The sequence below is a fragment of the Camelus ferus genome, chromosome 19 (assembly GCF_009834535.1).
Source record: "Camelus ferus isolate YT-003-E chromosome 19, BCGSAC_Cfer_1.0, whole genome shotgun sequence".
NCBI lineage: Eukaryota > Metazoa > Chordata > Mammalia > Artiodactyla > Camelidae > Camelus > Camelus ferus.
Genome location: NC_045714.1, coordinates 33,123,131 through 33,143,675, shown reverse-complemented (window position 1 = coordinate 33,143,675; position 20,545 = coordinate 33,123,131). Strand labels below are relative to the sequence as shown.

The window sequence follows — 20,545 nt, the reverse complement described above, 5'->3', positions numbered from 1 at the left end:
CAAAATGCAGCTTACCAGGCCCCCTGCATGAGGGGAGGCAGCTCTGCCCTCCTCTGGGCACTCTGTGCTTTATGCTGGTCCCACGTGGGCAGCTTCCTCAGGCTCCCAGGTTGGGACAGACAGGACAAGCCCCAGAGAGACGGCCTCCCAGCAGTGAACTTGCTCTTGGGGAACTAGGCTGTTACCCAACCACCGCAGCAGGGCTTTTGCTGCAAATAAACGGTGGGGCTTTTCCTAGAACACACGCACACAAGAAGGGTAAGCCAAGCATCTGGAACGGCCCAGACATTTAAAGCCAAAGGACACAGGAGCCTCACCAGCCAAGAGGAAAGCCCACCAGCGCAGACCCTGGAGCCTCGTGGAGGGTCATGCGAGGAGGGGTCAAGGGAAGCGTCACCAGAGGCAGAAGGGAGGGTGGGATTGCCTCTCGGCAGCCACGTTTGTGGACATACACATCCTCTAGGAACTCTTAAAAACAGCTTCTCTAACTCCAACCCCCAATCTCTAAATTCTTGGATCTGGAGTCCAAGAATCTGTATTTTTAAGACACGCTCTCTTTGCCCTGTTAGTCTAAGAACTGTACTTCTCTCTGCCCCCTGCTGCAAAGCACGGAAGCCAGAAAGAACGCTGGCCTTCTCCCGGGGGGGTCCCCCTAGAGCGAGGCCAGGGGCCCGTGGGAGGGGCGGGAGGGCCAGTGGCTCAGATTCCCGGGTAGCCTCAAGGACCCCCCAGCCTGTCCACAGGTCCCTGTGATGAAATCTCAAGAACAAAAATATGAAGCATCACTGGGCTTCTCCCTCCCAAACATACTCAGAAGGGAATCGGGAATAGCATGTTGTATTTCCTCAGTGACGTTCTTCATGACTAGAATCTATTCCATACGGTAAACAGTTAGGAATACATATATTCTCTCTAGGACTCCATAAAACTAAATTTTGAGTAGAAAAAAAATGCAGCCTATAAACAAGTATTTTTTTCTAAAATAGGTCCCATGCAGAAAAGGCCCCTTCCCCATCTGAGGACAGTGCAGCTCCATCAACATGCGGCTAAGTGAGCTGTCACCCGCTTAGGGGGCTGCTCGACCTGCCCCACCGGTGTGTACACCCCCTGCAAGCCCTCACGGTCAGGCTCCTCTGCGAAGGCGAGTTCTTGTCACTCCAGGCCACTGACCCAAATTACAGCCTAACAGGGTTGCAGTGACTGCTCACGGCTGCCCTGGGACAGTGCCACCTTGTGTGGGTGGGTGCAGCTATAGGAGAATGATGACACAGATGGGAGGAAGCCACAGGGGACGTCAACCATCACTTTATTAAGGCTGGGAGTGGTCTGAGAGTCAGAGGGGCTGAGTCATTCACTGCCCAGACCCTTGCCTCGGTCCATTTCTGGGCGACACTGAAGTCGGAGGCTCTCAGACACCCCAAGCCAGTCTGTTGTGCTCCGTTCACATCCACCCTGTAAGATGAGGGGTGTGTGCAGACAACTTGGGGGGCCCTTGGCAGGGAGGGGCTGGCTCTAGCAGGCCCTGGGCTCTGGCAGGGGGCTGGAAGGGGTGCATGAAAGGGCAGGAACATGTCCCCCATCCCTCCCAGCCCAAACTATGGCTTTGTTATCCTATTGCCACTTGGGCGGCGTAGGGTGCCCCTCCCACCTCCCCTCACTCGGCAGGCCCCTGTGTGCACTGTGGGAGGGGAAAACAGGAAAGCCCCCAGGAAAGCAAAGGCCCCTCTGTGCTTGGGACCTGGCCAGACCTCAGGGGCTCTGACCCCCACTTCTGCTCTTGCTCAGCTCCTCCCAGCGATGGGTCTTCTCGGGTTGAGGCCGATCACTCAGAAGTGAACCCGCAGGACATCCTGGCTGGCGATGGGCCGCTGGCAGGCTGTGCATGTCATGGGCAGGGAGCGCTGCTTCTCACCCAGGCAGGGCCGGCACAGCAGGTGGCCACAGGGAAGCTGGTACACGGGCTCCTTTTTGAAGTAGGGAGAAAACACTCTTTTGCAGGAGGCGCACTCGGGGCCCAGGATACTCCCAGGCTGCTCTGGTAAATCAGGGAGAAAAATAGGCCAGGGTTAGGGAAAACTGCTCTGGATCCAGGCTCCAACCTGGAGGGAGGGCACGTGCCTGGAGTGGGACAGGAAGCTTCTCTACCCTGCACCCCTGAGCAGCCTGGCTTTCTCCCTCCCTAGGCTGCCTCTGACTGATCTGGGAGGAGAGCGTGCCAGGGAGCCTGGGAACTGGGGGGCCTTCTCTTGATCATCAAATCTCAGTGCTCCAATAAATGCTCAAGAAAAGCCGCCTTCTGAGGGCTGCTGGGCAGCACTGGGCCCTTCCTGCTGCTCTCCCAGCAAGATGGGCTTTCCTCTGGGACAGGGTGCCAAGGCCAGAGCAAGGCACAAGACTATCTTGATAAACAGCAAGAAGGGTGAGATATGACAAGAAGAGAAAAAAGCAAAAAATGGCCTCATGTACCTGGGATGGGCAGGTCAAGGAGGAATGGAGGTCACCAGAGGGGCAGGGCTGAGGTCTGTCTGTAGCAGGCTTGCTGGCTGAGCCTGGCACCTGCTTCTCTCTAGCTCTGGAGCCCAGCAGCTCCCCTCTTAACCCATCAATCCCCTTCCTGTGCTGCAGGCTCTCTCCTTCCATGCTTCCCACAGGGTCTGCTGAATGAGGGCCACAGTGGGCAGGTACTCCCACCCTCCTCCCTAAGCTACACCTGCAGTTCTTCCTCCTCTCAGGGCCCTTGCCTAGGGCCGCTGCTCTTTCCCCACCAGTCCACACCCATCTGGAGAGGGCAAGGATGACCTCTCAAGGGAAGAGCCATAAGGATGAAAGGTAGCCAGCCATGCAAGAGTGAAAGAGACAGCAAGTACAAAGAGTGGCCGGTCCCTTAAAGAAACAGAAAAGACAGAGGTGATGAGTGAGAGTGTGGCTTCAGATGAGACTGCAGAGCAGGATGCAGGGGGGCTGGGGCATGCAGGACCTCACAGGCAGCAGTTTAGATTTTATTCCAAGTTCAATGAGATGCCCTGGAAGGATTCTAAGAAGTGGAGTACCATGACCTGGTTTACATTGTAAGGAGATCCCTCTGGCTCCTGTGAAGATGATGAGCAAGGCAAGGGTGGCTTGGGGAGCATCAGGGGCTGTCACAGGAATCTGGGGGAGCGGAGCACGAGCCAAGGCCAGGGCAGCAGCAAGAGAAGGAGTGGAGAGGACCTCCCTGAGACCTACTTTGGAGAAGTATACACAGGACTTGATGATGAACAGAATGTCAGGAATGTTGACGGAAACCACGGATGACTTCCAGGTTACAGGCCTGACTAAAAGGCAGAAGATGCTGCTCTTTACCAGTGATGGGATGATGGGGGACTGGGTGGGGGGAACTTTGGAGGGTGCCTGCAGTTCTGAGTTAGAATTCCACTCAAGATATCCATGAGTTTCTCACACAGAGGTGCCAAGTAGCTGTAAGGGAGGTCGGGGTCTGAGTAAAGGAGAGGCAGGAGCTATAGGTGAACATGGCAGTCACCAGATGGGCTCTCACTTGGATGACACAGAGTATAGGGAAGAGGGTACCAAGACCAGAGTCTAGAATAGAAGGAAGAGTTAGCAATGGAAACTGAAGAGAGACTGTTTCAGGAAGGAGAGGCTGGTTAGCCCCAACAGGTGCTGCTGAGAGGGTAACTGACCGTCGGATTTAGGGTCATGAAAACTGCTGGTCACCTGGACAAGACAAGTTCTTGGGAATGGTCAGGATGGAAACATAATCAGAGAGACAGGGAGGTGAGGACATGAGAGAAAGGCAAGATGGCCTGGGATCCACCACAAGGGAAGGGACTAACTTTGGACAGGCAGAGGAATCAAGTGCACACTTTATCGTTAGCCCCACCAGATTTCACCTTGTGAAAAAGGCCCTGGGTCCTCTCACTTTGTATCCTAATTGATTCTGTCATCCAATGCGGTCCCAGGTCCATTTTAGGCACAACTTGGCTCAGTAAGCTACCACTGTTCTAAGATGCTGGTGAAAATGTTAACAAGAAGGGATAAAGATGATACACTCAACCTGAAACCGCCCTCCACATTCACATAAAGTACCCCAGGTGTCAGATGGGAGGCAGACTGTGTGAGAAAAATAAACAAAAAAGGAGAGACAAAAAAAGTCCTCAGGACAGAATAATTAACATTAGACCTTACCAAAAAGCAAAGCAGAGGGTAGCTAAGCCCTAAGTCCACAGAATTACTAAGAATCGACTAAAGAAAGCCTTTTTTGTGAAAAGTTAAACTCCACAGGCAGCCCCTCAACTTTCCCTGGTTCGAGCCCCAGGCCTGGGTGTCAGGGCTGAGGAGGCTGGGCGCAGAGGTCCACACAGCCCCCAGGGCATGGCCCAGCAGCCTGATTGAGGGCTCCAAGGAAACAGACAGGGCCCATCTTACCCGAGCTGGCGCCCGGCCTCCAGGAAGTACTGCTCCCTCTTGTGCCAAGGTGCTGGACCTGTCCCCTGGTCAGCCGAGCAGTGAAGGAGGGCATGGAGCCAAGGGTCGACGTCAAGGCAATTTCCAAGCTTTGTGACAGCTTTTGCTCATGGGACACTGGACCTGTTGAGAGATGCACAGACCACAATATCCAGAGAGAGAAGACCAAAACACAAGGTCCTCTGAGGACCCCAAAACAGTACTTCCAACCAACAGACACAAATGTAAAGAGAGTCCTCTCTAATGTCTACTAGAGGATTGTGATGACAGACGACCAGGAGTTAAAGCTCTAGGCTCCATGGCAGTTCTTACCCATCCCACACTGCTTTTAGGGTTCCTGGGCTCTGCGCTCTTTCCTCCTCCTCGACAAATTACTCAGCAGGCCTAGGCCACCTGGTGGCTCACCTGCAGAACTGCACCCTACTTTCTGAAGGCCTCCCTGCCTGCCAGGGAGAAGACTGGGGCAAGCTAACGTCCAGCCTTGTTCCCTGCCCCTATTCCCTCCCCAACAGCCTTAGCTGCTCTTCCTCTGTCTCCTCCCTCCGGGGTTCCCCGCCACTCTGCAAGGCCACTGGCCTGCACTCTCTTGGTGTGCGTGTCCTCTCTCTCCTTAGGTAAATTTAAAGCGAAGCGGTTGTCACTGAGTGGAATGATGAAGCCCTCCCTCTGCCCGCCCCACTATCTAGAGGGCCTTCTCAGGCTGTGTGCTGAGGACAAAGGCAATGGGGGAGGGGGACAGCTGCCCAAGAAAGGACCCAGAGATCTGTCTGGTAGCAGGGTCCACAAAACCACCCCAAACTGGGGTGTAGAATGTTTGGTCTACAGTATGTAGGACACAGTCTTATCAACTGGAGGCCTTGAAGGAGCACTGGTCAGCACGGTCCTGTGTCACCAACAAATCTGTTAAGGCCAACATCACTGGAGACCCCCACAGACATCAGGGTCTGAGCACCTTCCTCCTCATCTTGTTCCACTGCATCTCAGACATTTCCAGGAGTTTCTGGGGGTCTTGTTAACTAAAATTTACACTCAAAGCCAGAGAAAACAGAGATGCAGCCTTTAAGTGCACTACTGCATAAGCCTTTTAGAACAAGAGAGGAAATTAAAGAATGATAAAATCTCAACAGACTGGTTTGCATAAGGAAAAAGAAAAATTTGTCAAAGAGCTGTCTCCAAAAGCACCAAGCACTGACAGTCACAGGGGAATTCTACCAAACAATGTAAAGAGCACATTTTTCTAATACTATTAGTTGCTCCAGAGTTTAGAAAAGGAAAATTTCCTAATTCTCCTTATAGAGCAAATAAACCTGACACCAAAACCTGACCAAAGATGGTGTGCACATGTGCATGCGTGCGCGCGCGCACACACACACACACACACACAACTGCAGTCCAATCCAAGGAATGTAAAAATCCTAAATAAAAACACTAGCAAACAGAACCAAGCAGCACGCTAAAAGAAGCATGACCAAATGGAGTTTCCTCCAAGAATATAACAACGATTCAACGTTAGGAAGTTTATTAATGTACTTCTTCACATTAAAAGGTCTAAGGATGAAGAAAGCCTCCAGTGCAACAATTCAGCAAAGAACTGACTCCTTCCCCAGTCAAGCCTTCAGATGGCTGCAGCCCTGCCAACACTGACAGCAGCCTTGGCGGACCCTGAAACAGAAAATTCAGCTAAGTTATACCTGGATTCCTGACCAGAGAAGCTATAAGATAATGAATATGTGGTTTTTTACACTAGTAAGTTTGGGCTAATTTAAGCTGGCAAAGCATAAAACAAAGGGCAAGTGCCAACTGTCACCTGGAAGCAGAGATGACAATGGGCTTGGACACAGGATGGGAGATTACCTGTTGAACAATCCATGTGTGTCAGACTGAGCTCACTGGCAGCTTTCATTTTCTTCGCAGTGTGCTCTGAGGTAGGGGGGGAGACCAAAAGGCTTGTGGTAGAAAAACAGGAAGCATTTAAGCCAAGGCTGCTGTCCGGGGCATGTTCAGCCTGCTCCATTTTCCTTTTCCGAGAGGGCAGAGCAATGGAAGAAGGGGTCAATGCCAAAGCAGTTGGTGCTCTCCCAAGCAGGTGGCAGCCAGGGACGGAGTGCTGGAGCAGGAAATGGTCGATCCGGGCCTTCAGGGACGGGTGAGGCAGGGGCTGGGAGTGTGGAGTAAAGGCTACTCCTGTGAAAGGGTCACTGGGCACTCGGCCCCATGCGGCTTCACTGCGGTTACACTTTTCCAGGGTGCTCTGGTCAATGACCTTGCCTGAGGGCAGCAGCATAGGGTAAGGCATGATCTCCAGGGTGATGGGATCCAGGAACTCTTCAGGTACATCCTGAATTACCTCGGCCAGCTCCTGTAGGCTGGAGGGGGCCTGCTGGCCCTCGGACTGGACCCCGGCATCACAGTCACTCTCCATGGGCAAGGCTGGGGCCTGCAGAGATAAGTCCTGAGGAAGGCTCTCTGAGGCAACCAGCAGGACACTGTCTATGACCTCCTGAGAGCAGGTTTTGGCTGGCTGACCCCACACTTCCAACCTCTTGATACAAGGGATACCACTGCCTGTCACATGGGTGATACAGATCTTGAGATGGGCCACATGACTAAGAGAAAGAGCCCCTTTATTCCAGAGCTCCTGGGCCACAACAGCAGGAGAGGGGAGTGTGGCATCCATCGGGCCAAAAGGTGGCCTGGCCTTGAAGCCCCTGTGGCTAAACACTACTTGGCTCTGGTTTTTCAACAAGACTTTGCCCACCAAGGTGAATGCTTCCTTGTCCAGGACGGATGGCTCAGCTGGGCCCAGGGTCCGGCTCTCAGGGGTATTCCAAGATGCTCTGCTGGATACGGCAGATGTGTACATTTCCAGGCCAGTGACATTCTGGCCTCCTCCAGCTGTGAGGTCTATGTTAACCCTACAGATTTCCACATTGAAGGGAAAAGAAACTGTCACATAGACTGGTGGCTTAATGAAATACTCTGTCCTAAAACCATGACTTCTCTTTGTGAGGTCTTCAGAGATGAGATTTTCTACTTCATAACCATCAGCTGATATCTAGATTTAATGATAAAAATGAGACACACTAATTTGATGAGGTCCACATGAAGACAACTAGTTTTCAAGAACTTGTCACTTTTAAGAAAACTCTAAAGAAAATCTAAAGTTCCTCACTTTAAATTTCCTCTATTACATCGAATTTTCTTGGGGTTTTTGTTTGTTTGTTTGTTTTTGTTTTTTGCAGGCATCCAAGATCGGGTCAAAGACTGAAGGCAACTGTGTCCCCGCCAACTGGCCATCCTTAAAAATCTGACAAACAAAACTCTGCCTAGCCAACCAAAAATCCCTTCAAAATAGTATTTCTGTGAAAAGGGGGCAAATATACAAGTGTCTTTTTAATTTCAGAGGATGAAAACATGCAGACTTAGGGGAAAACAAAGATGTTCACTAAAGCTCTCAATTTTATACTTGAACTCTACCAACTGTAACAATTTCCTTAGGGAAGTATAACAAACAAGCTTCTTGTAAATGTATGAATGATGAAACTTGGGGGAAAAAACGTGTACACAGGGACAAAGGCCACAAAAAGACTATGGGAAATTTAAAACAGTGAATATGCTAGGATGGGACTGTGAGTAGTCTCTTCCTCTTTTAATATTTCCAATACTTGTTATAATCAATGGAAATTTTACAATATCGTCTGAAGGAGTCAGCTTAATAACCTGGGAACCTGAAATAGTACGCTGTGTGCAGAAATTCCAAATTAGGGGAGGAGTTCAATTCTCCCCTTGGAGTTTCCTGACTCCCTGCTCAGGACTGTGGAAAGATATCCTCCTTTGCACAAAATGGGAGGCAGCTTAACTCAAGTAATAAAGAACAAGGAATCCAAGTAACAACTATAAGCCATTATTTCTAGCATGAGAAGTTAGCAAGAACAGCAGCAGGGGAGAGAGAGAATTTCTACCTTCACTATGACTTTGAGTGAAATTAAAATTTATCATCAAAGGGAAGAGCACCCTCCACAAAATGAGTCACAGCTCAGCTTGTAACGGTACTGAGTCTAGAGGTGCAGCCTGACCCATGCTCACCTAAATATCATCTGGTAGAATCTAACAGATTGAAGGTGAAAGCACATTAAGCCTGAATTAAGTCTACATACACAAGGCTGGAAATGGGGAAAAACAAGAAAAGTCGATGTCATGTATTTATCTATGTATATATACTTGTTTTGTTTACCTTGTTGCAGTAAATTCTTGGTTTGAACTGTGGGAGGCAAAGATTTATTACCATCTTTATGGCTGTAAGGATAGCTTCCAAGCATCAGAAATAGCCTTAAACAAACAAACAAAAAAACTTGGTATTAGACAAGTTAAAATTCAAATCTAAACTTTTAGGAGTTGATTCCTAAGAGGTAAGAATCAAACAGGATACCAACAAAAACCTTAACACACACACTCTCAGCGTCTACACTCACTCTCTCTGTATACGACATGTGATCTGGAAACTGAATCACTGAAAAATTGCAGAGATTTCTTTTGCAGAATGTGTAGGTTCGTTCTCTTGCTGACAGCTGTTCTAAAGACCCAATGGAAGCAAGGGACTGTCAGTTCTGCAGGGGGGCTTCCACAGGGAAGGGAGGGTCAAAAGTGGCTGAGCTCAGAGAAAGAACAGGACTACTTGTGAAAAGGGTCACAGGAGAGAATCACAGTGGTGCTAGGCATCTTTGACATTGAATACTTGTTAATGCAATTATGTTTTTTTATTAGAACAAAAAGAATTAGAAGAGTCAAAAATACCATTATTGAGAAACAGAAAATCTTAGAGTTAGAAAGCACCTTAAAAGAACATCTAATCCAAATATGGCTGACCCTTGAACAACGCGAGTGTTAAGGGTGCCGACCCTCTACATGGTGGAAAGTCCACATACCCTCTATATCAATGGTTCCGCATAAGTGATTTCAACCAACCTTGTGTGGTACTGCAGTGTGTTATTTAGTGAAAAAAAAAATCCACATATAAGTAGACCTGTGCAGGTCAAACCTGTGCTGTTCAAGGGTCAACTGTAGTCATTTTGATGACCAATATCCAGGGTAAGGGAAATGGATGAAGGTGGTCAAAAGGTACAAACTTCTAGTTATAAGTAAGTTCTAGGGATCTAATATATCACATGGTGATTACAGTTAACAACACTGTATTATATATTTGAAAGCTCCTAAGACAGCAGATCTTAAAAGTTCTCATCACGAGAAAAAAAAAAAAGTAACTAAGTGAGGTGACAGATATTAACTAAGCTTATTATGGTAATCATTTCACAATATATACATACATGTATCAAATCATTATGTTGTATATCTTAAACTTGTACAATGTTATACATCAATTACAGCGCAGTAAAACTGGAAGAAAAAAAATGACCAATGTCCAACAGCCTTTGTTACTCTCTGGGGAGATCAGCAGAGAAGTCACTAGAAACATCCTTCCCAGAGGTAAGCCTCTCCAACAGATCCGAACTCCTTGGATGAGGCCAGTCAGCCATTCTGTGTTTTTCCATCTGGCAGACAAGGCCATGAAAAACTCCCAACAGAGACAGGGCCACCCTCTGGAGTCTTTTTGCTGTCATGCTCAGTAGGTGCCGCTTGCAAAGGCCAGGCACACTGGGCATCTTGCAGCATCTTAGTGGGCAGTTTCTGCATGGTGAAGATCTACCATGAGACCTTTAAATGTTTATTGTCTTAGCCTAGCCCCTATGTCAGTTTCACATTATAAACACAAAGTCTTTTTTAATATGGTTTTAATATATGCTGAATTTTCTAGGAAGGGAGCTTCTAGGTAAATCACAGGAAGATCATACTTTGCTTACTTCTGATCTTTATCAAGAGGTGTTCACCATTTCTGAAAACCACATCACTGGAAGAAATGCTAATACAACTGACAGTCTGCATTTGTCTGCATTCTAGGTGATTCTACATATTGGTAAAAAAAAGTTTTTGATTACTTCTTAATACCTTACAGTATGGTCATACGCAAACAGTCACACATGAGAATAAATTTTATTATCACAATTTAAAATGTCTCCTTTACTTACTGTTAAGGCATTTGTATACACAAGTATGTTTGTTTTGTAACTACATAGGAAGGTTGTATTATCTTTGATTTTAAGTTCAGGAAGAAACATTACAAAATACGTATTATTGAAAGAGGGAGATGAATCTGATGGGGTAGCGAATCCTTGGCCTAAAGTCTCCTTTGTTCAGAAGCTACACTAAGACGCCTCGTGCTTCTTACTTTTTGAGGCGTACATGCTGTCCCTTTGCCAGAGCCTTCTAGAATCTGGCCTGGAATCAACACGGACTAGTTGATAGAATTCCTTTTTTGGAAGATTGTATTAATATCTCCAGGCTTCTAACACCTTCTTGTTCTCCAAAATAACTCAAAAGTAAGCATCTGAGGAATTACATCTGCAAATATTCTCAGGGCCCTGTGTGTACCCCATTTTGGTCAGGAAACCAGAACTCATTTAGAGCCGCCCTTCCTTCAATTCTCCTGCCCAACTAGGGCAGTGGCTTCTCATTAAGTTTTTGTTTTGTTTCAATATAAAATCAAGCCATTGAGTTTAATTTAATATGGAAGTATTAAAATTAACATATAGCCCAGACCAAGGAAACAAAACATTTCTCCTGAAAAAGTAAGCCTAAGATTTGCCAAAGGAGAACAGCCAACATGACTTTGACACAACACACCTGCAAGTACAGAACTAAGCTGGCCCTAGGTTAACCAGTAAAGTTAGCCAGCTCTGGGGTTTGCAAGGGTTTCCTTTTCACTGCCACAGGAAGTTCTCTCCTCCCCTCGTGCCCTGATGGGAGAGGGCTTTGGTAAGAAAAAACAGAGAAAGAAACTGTTATAATATCAAAATACTGAGAGGTGGTTCATATTAGAAAGATACGCAATCATCTCTATCCCCACAGTACACATCCTAGGACTTTTTTTCTGACTTTCAAAGACAAAACAAACTCTGGCAGAGATAACAATGCCAATCCCTTGAAGTACTGATTAGATTTCCCAGTTGGAGGCACTGACTTCACTGACATTTACATTCTTCCTATCTCCTGTTATCTTCTTGAACGTTTTACACTGTGGCCTTTTAGCTTGGATTTATTCTACATATCATGATATTCATTTATCTGAGAATGTAAATGCCAAGACCAAAGCAAGTTGGGCAGGGGCTTCTTGGAGCCATGATGAAGAGCTCAGGAGTACGAAGCCAAACGGAAAGATCTTCAAAACTTAATCTGAGTACCCAACTCAACAGTAAATGGTAGCAGAGTTGCCCAGGTGTGACCACCCTTAGGACAACGGCCCTTTGCCTTTAACCCCTGGTTCAGCTGATCACCAGATACCTGTTCCTGAGGGTGGACTTGAGAGATGACCAGGACGAAAAGGGCAAGACTGATCCAAGGGTTTTCAAACTTTCGCTATCTTATCACTTTAAAAAATTCCACCTCAGATACCTGAAAGCGGGAAATCCGACTGCCCTTCCAATCAACACAGTAATTTAAAAGGTTTATCTGCACTGTATCTGCACTCAGCAAACCCTGGGCTCACTCTTCCAGGGAGTCATTAGACAAGGACCATCCAGCAGCAAAAACACAACTCTGGCCAGGGAAGCACAGACACAAAATGGCTTAGAGGAGGCCACCAGACATTTTATTTTATTTAGATCTCACTGACTGGTTAGCCCTAAAGTGTGTACTAATATCCTTATTTCATAGGTGAAGAAACTGAGGCTCAAAGATTAAGCTGGGACTCAGATTCCAAACCTTCCTAAACCACTCTGGTTATTGCCTACTTGGACACAATTTACCTTTTGAAGGATTTACCAGGAAGTTATACAGCTTAAAGTCAGATGTTCTACAGACACCTTACAACTTTTTTTCCCTCTGTTACTTAGGTCAACGTTTGGTATTATTCATTAAAAAAAAATCAATTCTTCCAAACTTAGAGTTAATGTGGCTAGGCTCTGTGATGTGGAAGTTTAGAAACCTTGACAGCCCTTTCCAACGTATGTTGGATCAAGCCTCAAATTGTTTTTTCTTAAGAAAAATCTTTAGGTAAGCTAGCCTTCTATTCAAGCATCTCACCTCATGAGGTGTCTCAACCTTCAGCAGAGGTTGTTAATTCCATTAGTCAGCTATTAAAGTACATGGACCTGTAACTGACCAGACACAGCCAACTTGTTCCCTACAGCACTTAACCAAACTCTAACTTGAGAAATTATGTATAGAGACTGCTCAGTCCATCCAAATTAAATTCTTTTTAGTGCCAGCCTAAGTATTACTTCTTGCCTCCTGCCTGGTACCTCTGGTGGCTGTTGCAATTATATCCCACAACACTATCTGACAAACTTCTTAGCAGTGTGGATCCTCATCTGCAGCAAAAAAATTAGAGTTCAGGTGTTTTGAGCACTAGCTGCCTTAGACTCCTTGCTTGGCACCCTGAAATAAATAGGGCACTTTCCTTCATAGATAGATAGATAGATAGATAGATAGATAGATAGATAGATAGATAGATAGGTAAATGTAATACATTTATAAAAACTCAGTGGCCAATCTGTGAAGGTTCACAGGGACACCAGGGTGGCACCAGACACCAACTGACAACCATAACCGCGGTCTCTAAAATGTATTACCCCATTGAGCTGCCCCTCAGAGCAATGTACTGGGCTATCCTCATGTTCATCCCAGCCATAACCATTACCACATTCCCTGCTCCGTTGCAGATATACTTTACCAAATGGTTCACTGGTTCTGTGTGGCCTGTTAGCAAGAAACGTTAAAAAAAAAAAACCAAACAGCTCTATAAAGTCGGGTGGTTTTATGAGGTTGTCAAAATGATCATTCTCTATTCTGCATGGTAGCCTTTCTTTGAGACCCATGAGAAAATTCTCTCCTTGGTCTCAGTACTAGGAACAGTTGCTTTTTCCAATCAACTCAATATTTTGAGGTGTGAATATGAATCATATAATTGATCATGGTCTTTGGCTGCTAGAAAGTTCAGAATGAAATCTGTGGCCCATCCCTCAAATTTCTCTTTGTCTGAATTCTTTACTTATTTTTGTCATAGTATATGTTGTGAAAGCTACCTTAAAATCATTTTGGAACAGGATGGGGTAGAAATAATAAACCATCCTCTTTTTGGTGAAATTTAGGTTGTTTGCAACTTTTTACTAATATTAAGATAAAAATCTTAAGTAGATTTTTGTCTTTTTTTTTTTTTTTTTTGTCTTAGTACAGTTTGACACTTTTTCCTTAAGGAGTCCCACATGTTTCTTGTTAAGGTTACTATTTATGAACAGGATCCTTTTATCCTGTTACTTTTTCTATCCAGTTATTCCTATGTTAAGGATGCTTTTCATTTTGGTATCTTTATTATGTGCCCAGTTGTCTTACTGAACTCATTGATTTTAACAAATTTTCAGGGTTTTTTTGGGGGGAGGTGCTACAATCTCAGTAATAATGAGATCTTCTTTCTTAAAACAGTCACTCATTTCTGTCTCTCATCTTACTGCATTAGCTGGAACTGCTAGAATTACATGGAAAAATATTAAAGTTGTCATGCTTGTTTTGTTCCCATTAGAAAATGCCTCTAGTGTTTCATCTTTGAACATAATGCTGATTGTAAGATTGAAATATTCTTTTTATGTTAATAAAACACTCTAATTTTCATAGTTTTTTTGAAAATCAAGGATATGCTTTGAATTCTGATTTTCTCTATATATTGAGTTTTATTATTTTTCTTATTTGACAGATTAATGAGATATAACACATTTTCCAATTTTAAATCATCCTTTTTAACCCTAAGATAGGCTCTGTTTGGTTGTGGCAGATGGTTCTTTAAATGTTTTTCAAACTGTACCAAATTTGGTTGCTCATATTTAATTTTAGATGAGATACCATTGTACATACAAGGAACATTCACAAGTCCTACGCTAGGCACAGGAGTAGAGATAAAAATGAAATGGTCAGGTGGTGAAACTATTCTGTATGACACTATAATATGTGGCCTTATGCCTTTGCCAAAATCCACAGAACTGTACAATACAAAGAATAAACCTTAATGTAAACTATGGACTAAAGTTAACAATAATATATCAATACTGGCTCATCAGTTATAACAAATATACCTCACTAATGAAATAGGTTAATAATACAGAAACTGTATGAAAGGGAGATGATGTATATAGGAACTCTGCATTATCTGCTCAATTTTTCTGTAAGCCTAAAACTGCTCTTAAGAAATAATCTAATGATAATAATAAAGACTGACTGGGGGAAAAGTGACTGGAAACAAATTAGGACTAGAGATCAAATTGAAAGAAGTGACTGTGACATTACAGGACTAGAGTAACAGACCCTTTAAAAAAAATCTTACAAATCATGGTATCCTTTTCTCTGGGAAACAGTGATGCCCAAACACTGTAGGATTCTACAGGACTCTGGCTGCCATTCAGGTCTTCATGTGATCTTTTCCTCTCTGGTACCAACAGCTCTGATCTTTTAAGGTAAGTATCTCCTCCTTACTGCTTAACCCACAAAAAAAAGAATGGCTCACCATATGAAAATACAAACAGCCTCAACCAGGAAGACCGTCTCCTCAGCCCTGCCTAGAAAATGGCCATGTTACATGAACTCACTGCAAATATTGTCCAGTAAGTACTTACAAATTATAGGCTCCTTATCCAAATTTAGCATCTAAGTACAAGAGAGGCTAAGCCTGAGTATAAATTGGGGACCACAGATCATGGCTAAAATGTCCTGCGGTTCAGAAAAGCAGCTTGGAACCAAATAATAATAATGGCTTAATAATATGGCATTGTAAGATAGCAAGATAATAAAGGTTTATAAGCAGATAACACGTCAACTTTCACTACAAAGGTTTTCTTATCATGAAATATTTTAGGTAAAAAGGTAAAGTATAGAATACAGTAGACATGCTTATACCCATCAACTAGATTTAGCACATGCTAACATTTTGCCATGTTTGTGTCCCATTAATGTACCTTAATGATAATTTACTACGTGCATTATCTTGCAACTTGCTTTTCTATTAAACATTATTAAGTTTTTCCATGTTGAAGTTTGTATATCTAGTTTATTCATTTTAACTGCTTCACAATATTCAATTGTATGACTAAAACACGGTTTATTTCTCCATTGCCCTAATGCTCACATTTTTAATTTCTTTTACTATAAAAAGCTGCAATAAATATTCTCTGTCTTTTTATGGGGGAAAAAAACCCAAAATTAAATAAAATGGTCCTGTCCTCAAGTCTTGAGGCATTCCAGACTTCCTTCCAACAGTGATTATGGCATACAGAAGTTTGTAACAGTCTTCTGCAGATGACATTGAGAGTAGGGAAGCATGGCCTAAAGCAATGTTTTTCAATTTGTGTTTTGAAATCAAGTTATAGGTTGAAGAAAAACATAAACTAAAAGTACAAAATACCAAAGTGCACATAGTACACTATTTCGTGAAACTTTTGTTTCAGTTTTATACAAATACATATAACAAACGTATATACAGGCTCAACATAAAACGTATTTCTTATTGTGGCCTTTGATGAAAAAGATTGAAAACACTGGCCAAAAGTATACTGAGAAGTCAGGGAAGAATTCATAGGAGTCAAGTTTAAACTAGAAACAACTAAGACACATGCCAGACCTCATGGGCAACTCTGAAGGACAGATACAACATACTAGTGGTAAATCGGACAATATGTGCTTGACTATAGGAGCCAAGAGGCAAGAAGAAAAACAAAAGGGGAAGGGCACTAGGGACAGGGACCAGTAAGAGTCAAGGCACAGAAATGGGATGTTGTGAGGCAAATCTAGGAAATGCTGACTATGCCATTCAGCTGGAGGAGGCAGGGCTGGGAGGGCAGATGGAGGTGATGGGGAGGACCTTGAATGTCATGCCAAGGGGTGTTAGACTACTTTACCTGCAGGGCTGAGGCAGTATTTTTCCAAACTGCAGATTAAGAATCAAGAATTCAAATTACTGAGCCATAACCCTCATTTAAAAAAAAAATAAGTAGAATAGAAAGAAAATGTCAGAGTGCATCATACACGAGGGTGAGCAGTGTTCTGTGAAACTTTAGTTTGAGATATATATATATGTATGAAACTGTATACTTATCTATCTAGTTATCCTGAATTTTGATATAAAATGTTATTTCTTACTAAGAGTTGTACTAAGGTTGTAATAAAAGAATTTGAAAGCTACTGGTCAAAGGGAAGTCACAGATGGCTTATAACCAGAGAGAGAAATGACACTAATGAAAAGTCTGCCATTAACCTCCTAGGTGACAACAGCAATTCTAAACCACTTAGAGGCAATTCACCCTTCAAGGGGTTTCCCTTTCCTCTGGCTGATGTGTTTGCACTTTCTTTTTTATACTATGTGAGGGGCTACCTTTGCAAATGGCTTTCTGAAGAGATCAAGGATGAATATCAAAGTACCAACTACTTAGAAATAAACTAGCAGTCTCAGTTCTTCCCTTGACATTTTCTTCCTCTATTTTTTTTTAAGGGAAGGGATTCTTTAAGAGGAAGGAGGAAAATGAACTATGTATAACATATTACTGAGTATCTCACAAGGATTTCAAAGCTACCTTCTAAGAAATCTTTGAATTTTAATTTTAATTAAACTTTAAAATTTTAAGGTCACTGTAAATTCATGTGCATGGTAAGAAATAATACAAAGAGATCTCACATACCTCTTAACCACTCCCTCAATGGTAACATCTTGCAGTTACAGCACATGACAACCAGGAAACTATTGATGCAGGCCGCTGATCTTACTCAGATTTCACCAGCTTTCCATGCACTTACTTGTGTGTGCCTGTGTGTTTAGTACTATACAATTTTATTCTATGCACAGACTGTGTGATCATTTTTTGTGTACCAAAGTTAAGATACAGAACAGTTTGGATTCCTTGTGCTGTTCTTTTATTTTCTAAGTCCAAATGCTCTATTACTACAGAAGTCTTAAAAGTTCCTCACCCAGATCTAAGCTCCTCAACTGACGATTCCATGGATTCCTGCTATCCACACACACTGTCAGAAACAAATCTGAGCAACATGTTTTTTCTTGGTGTACCTGTCACTTAAATGAAAAATACGTGTAGAAAAATACAAAAGTAAATATAAAAAAAAGAAAAGGAACTTTAAATATTAGAAATATTATGATCACACATTTTTAAAAAATCTGTATCTAGGATTATGTACACCTAGTTTGGGAGGTAATGGTGGACATGCAGAAATTTAAAATATGCAATGTATTAGAGTGGTGGGATAAGCTGTTTTTTTCTTTTCGTATGTTTAAAGTTGTAAGTAGTTAAAAAATTGGTCTGGGTTCCTGAGGTTTCAGGATGATATAAAGAAGAATGAGGCTCCAGATACACACTCAGAGTATTTCCTGCAGCGTCCAGCCCGTAGAGGACTGGATATCCAGATGGAGGCAGACCCTTCTCCTTTGCTTCCCTGTACTCAGGCTGAGGAAGGGAAAGTGCAAGGGAAGGGCTGGGAAGGGATCCAGAGGCAGGGTGACCAACCATGTGGACTACTCAGGACGGAGGGGTTTTCCTGAACAAGGAATTTTCAGTGCTAAAACCAGAAAAGTCCTAAGCAAATGGGGACAAATTGGTCATCCTATCTGGAAGGTTTCTGTCTGTGCTTCCTTGGACCTTAAGGCAGCCAAGCAAAACTTTTTGTTGTTGAAGACTCAGAACTGAGGGGTGGGGAAGTGTGGAGGGATAATTTAAAAGATAATAAGGTGACCATGACACTCTGAACACCTGTGCACCCATCTTCCTTTGGCCTATGAAGAAGTTGCCATAGCTGAATTACACAAGCTGATTTTTGAGTCTCACGAAAATGTAATGGAAAGTAATTCTGGCAGATAGACATATTTTAAAGACTAGGCTCAAACAGGTTACAGAGGGAAAAAAAAAGAAAAGATTACCTGTCAAATAAGAGAAAAGCATTTAACCTCAAAAGAGTGGGTGGAATACCAATGCACTGAGCAATTTTATAAATTGGGCACTTCAGCTTTTAAAGAAGTACAATACTTCTCATAATTTCTAAATTGAGTTACTTGTCCATCCAAGTAAAAAATCTGACTTGTGCGCATTTTTCTTATAGCTGGTTAAAATGAAAGACAGCTGTCCCAGCCTATCCCACACAGTCACCCACCAGTGAGAGGGGCCCAGGAGGACCAAAGAAGCTTGCAATGTTATATACTTGGAACTCATTTACCCTTCAAGGGCTTAATATGTGCAAGGCACTCTGCTAGACACAAATGGACACAGTTTTTACTCTTAAGAAACTCATAGGATCAAAACAAGGAATGGATGGGCAAAGGGTTCAAATACCATTTAATCAGTGCCTTAATAGCAGTGTCAGAAAAATTGTATGGGAACCCAGGAAAGGCAGTCAGGCTCTCCATATACAAATCTGACCCCAACTGTGTCCCTCTGCGCCAGGGCCTTCTTCCATCTGTTCTTACCTCTTTCTTAAATCTTCAATTTATCTCAGACTCTTGGACCTTTTCCTCAACATGTAAACAACATTCAAGTCTCTTCTGCCCTCAAAAAAACCCCTGCCTTGGTGCTGTATTTTCTTAGGGTCGTCAACTTAGCAAATAAAAATTAAAAATGCCCACTTAAATCCGAAATTTGGATAAACAATGGATTTTTTATTTGTTTAGTTATAAGAATGTTCCATGTACTATGTTGGACATACTTACACTAAAAAAAAATTCAGAAAGGATCTTCCTCAACACGATAAAGAATGTTTATGAAAATCCCAATTAATATCATACTCAATGGTGAAAGACTGAAAGCATTCCCCCTAAGATCAGGAACAAGACAAGGATGCCTGCTTTCACCACTTCTATTCAGTTTTGTACTGTAAGTTCTAGCCAGAGCAATTAGGCAACAAAATAAAATTAAAAGGTATCCAAAGTGGAAAGGAAGAAATAAACTATTTCTATACACAGACGACATGATTCTATATACAGAAAATCCTAAAGAACACAAACACACACACAAATTAAAAGAGCTAATAAAAGAATTAAGCAGAGGTGCAGGGTAAATCAGTTGTATTTCTATACACTAGAAATGAGCAATTCAAAAAGGAAATTAAGAAAATTCCATTTACAATAGCATCAAAAAAATACAACCCCTAGGAATAAATTTAACTGAGGAGGTACAAGACTTGTACACTGAAAACTACAAAATGTTGCCAAAAAAATTTAAAGAAGATCTAAAGAAATGTGGAAAGACATTCTGTGTTCACAGATTAGAAAACTTGATATTAAGATTGAAAAGATACCAAATATCATTAGCCACTAGGGAAATACAAATCAAAACCACAATGAAATTCCACTGCACACCTGCCAGGATGGCTATTTTTTAAAAAAAAATGAAAATAATAAGTGTCAGTAAAGCCATGGAGAAACTGTAACCCTAGTACATTGTTGGTAGGAATGTAAAATGGTACAGACACTGTGGAAAAGTCTGGTGGTTCCTCAGTAAGTTACACAGAATTAACAAATGACCCAGCAATTTCATTTCTAGATATACCCCAGAAGTATTGAAAACAGCTGTTCAAATAAAAATTTATATATGAGTATCCCCAACAGTACTATTCACAATAGCCAAAAGGCCCCAGTGTCCCTCAGCTGATGAATGGATAAACAAGATACAGCATACCCATGCTATGGAATATTCCTTCAGCCATAAAAAGGAATGAAATACTAGAACATGCTATAACATGGATGAACCTTGAAAACATTATGCTAAGTAAAAGAAGCCAGACACAGAAAGCCACAAATTGTACAATTCCATTTATATGAAATATCCATATATGCAAATCCATAGAGAAAGAAAGATTAGTGGCTGCCAGCGTGTGGGGAAGGGGGAAATACAGAGTGATGGCTTAATGGGTATGGAGTTCCCTTCTGGGGTGGGTGAAGAAAATGTTCTGGAACTAGACAGTGATGATTGATTACACAAAACTATCAATA

At 43.0% G+C, this 20,545-nt stretch overlaps 1 protein-coding gene across 4 annotated transcripts in view; it reads right to left on the bottom strand.

Annotated features, from left to right (window-relative positions):
- Nucleotides 1-1,283: 1,283 nt before the first annotated feature.
- UBOX5 (U-box domain containing 5) overlaps nucleotides 1,284-20,545 on the bottom strand; it is a 31,787-nt gene continuing 12,525 nt past the window's right edge. For 2 of the 4 annotated variants that reach the window (XM_006187113.3, XM_032461955.1), the window contains exons 2-5: nucleotides 8,699-8,793; nucleotides 6,319-7,519; nucleotides 4,426-4,587; nucleotides 1,294-2,035 (exon numbers count right to left, since the gene is read on the bottom strand). In XM_006187113.3, the coding sequence (XP_006187175.1) occupies nucleotides 1,827-2,035; nucleotides 4,426-4,587; nucleotides 6,319-7,519; nucleotides 8,699-8,752 (1,626 nt within the window). In that variant the 5' untranslated portion in view covers nucleotides 8,753-8,793 and the 3' untranslated portion in view covers nucleotides 1,294-1,826. Of the gene's footprint in view, nucleotides 2,036-4,425; nucleotides 4,588-6,318; nucleotides 7,520-8,698; nucleotides 8,794-20,545 lie in introns of all 4 variants that reach the window. The other 2 variants (XM_032461954.1, XM_032461956.1) reach the window with 2 other exon arrangements.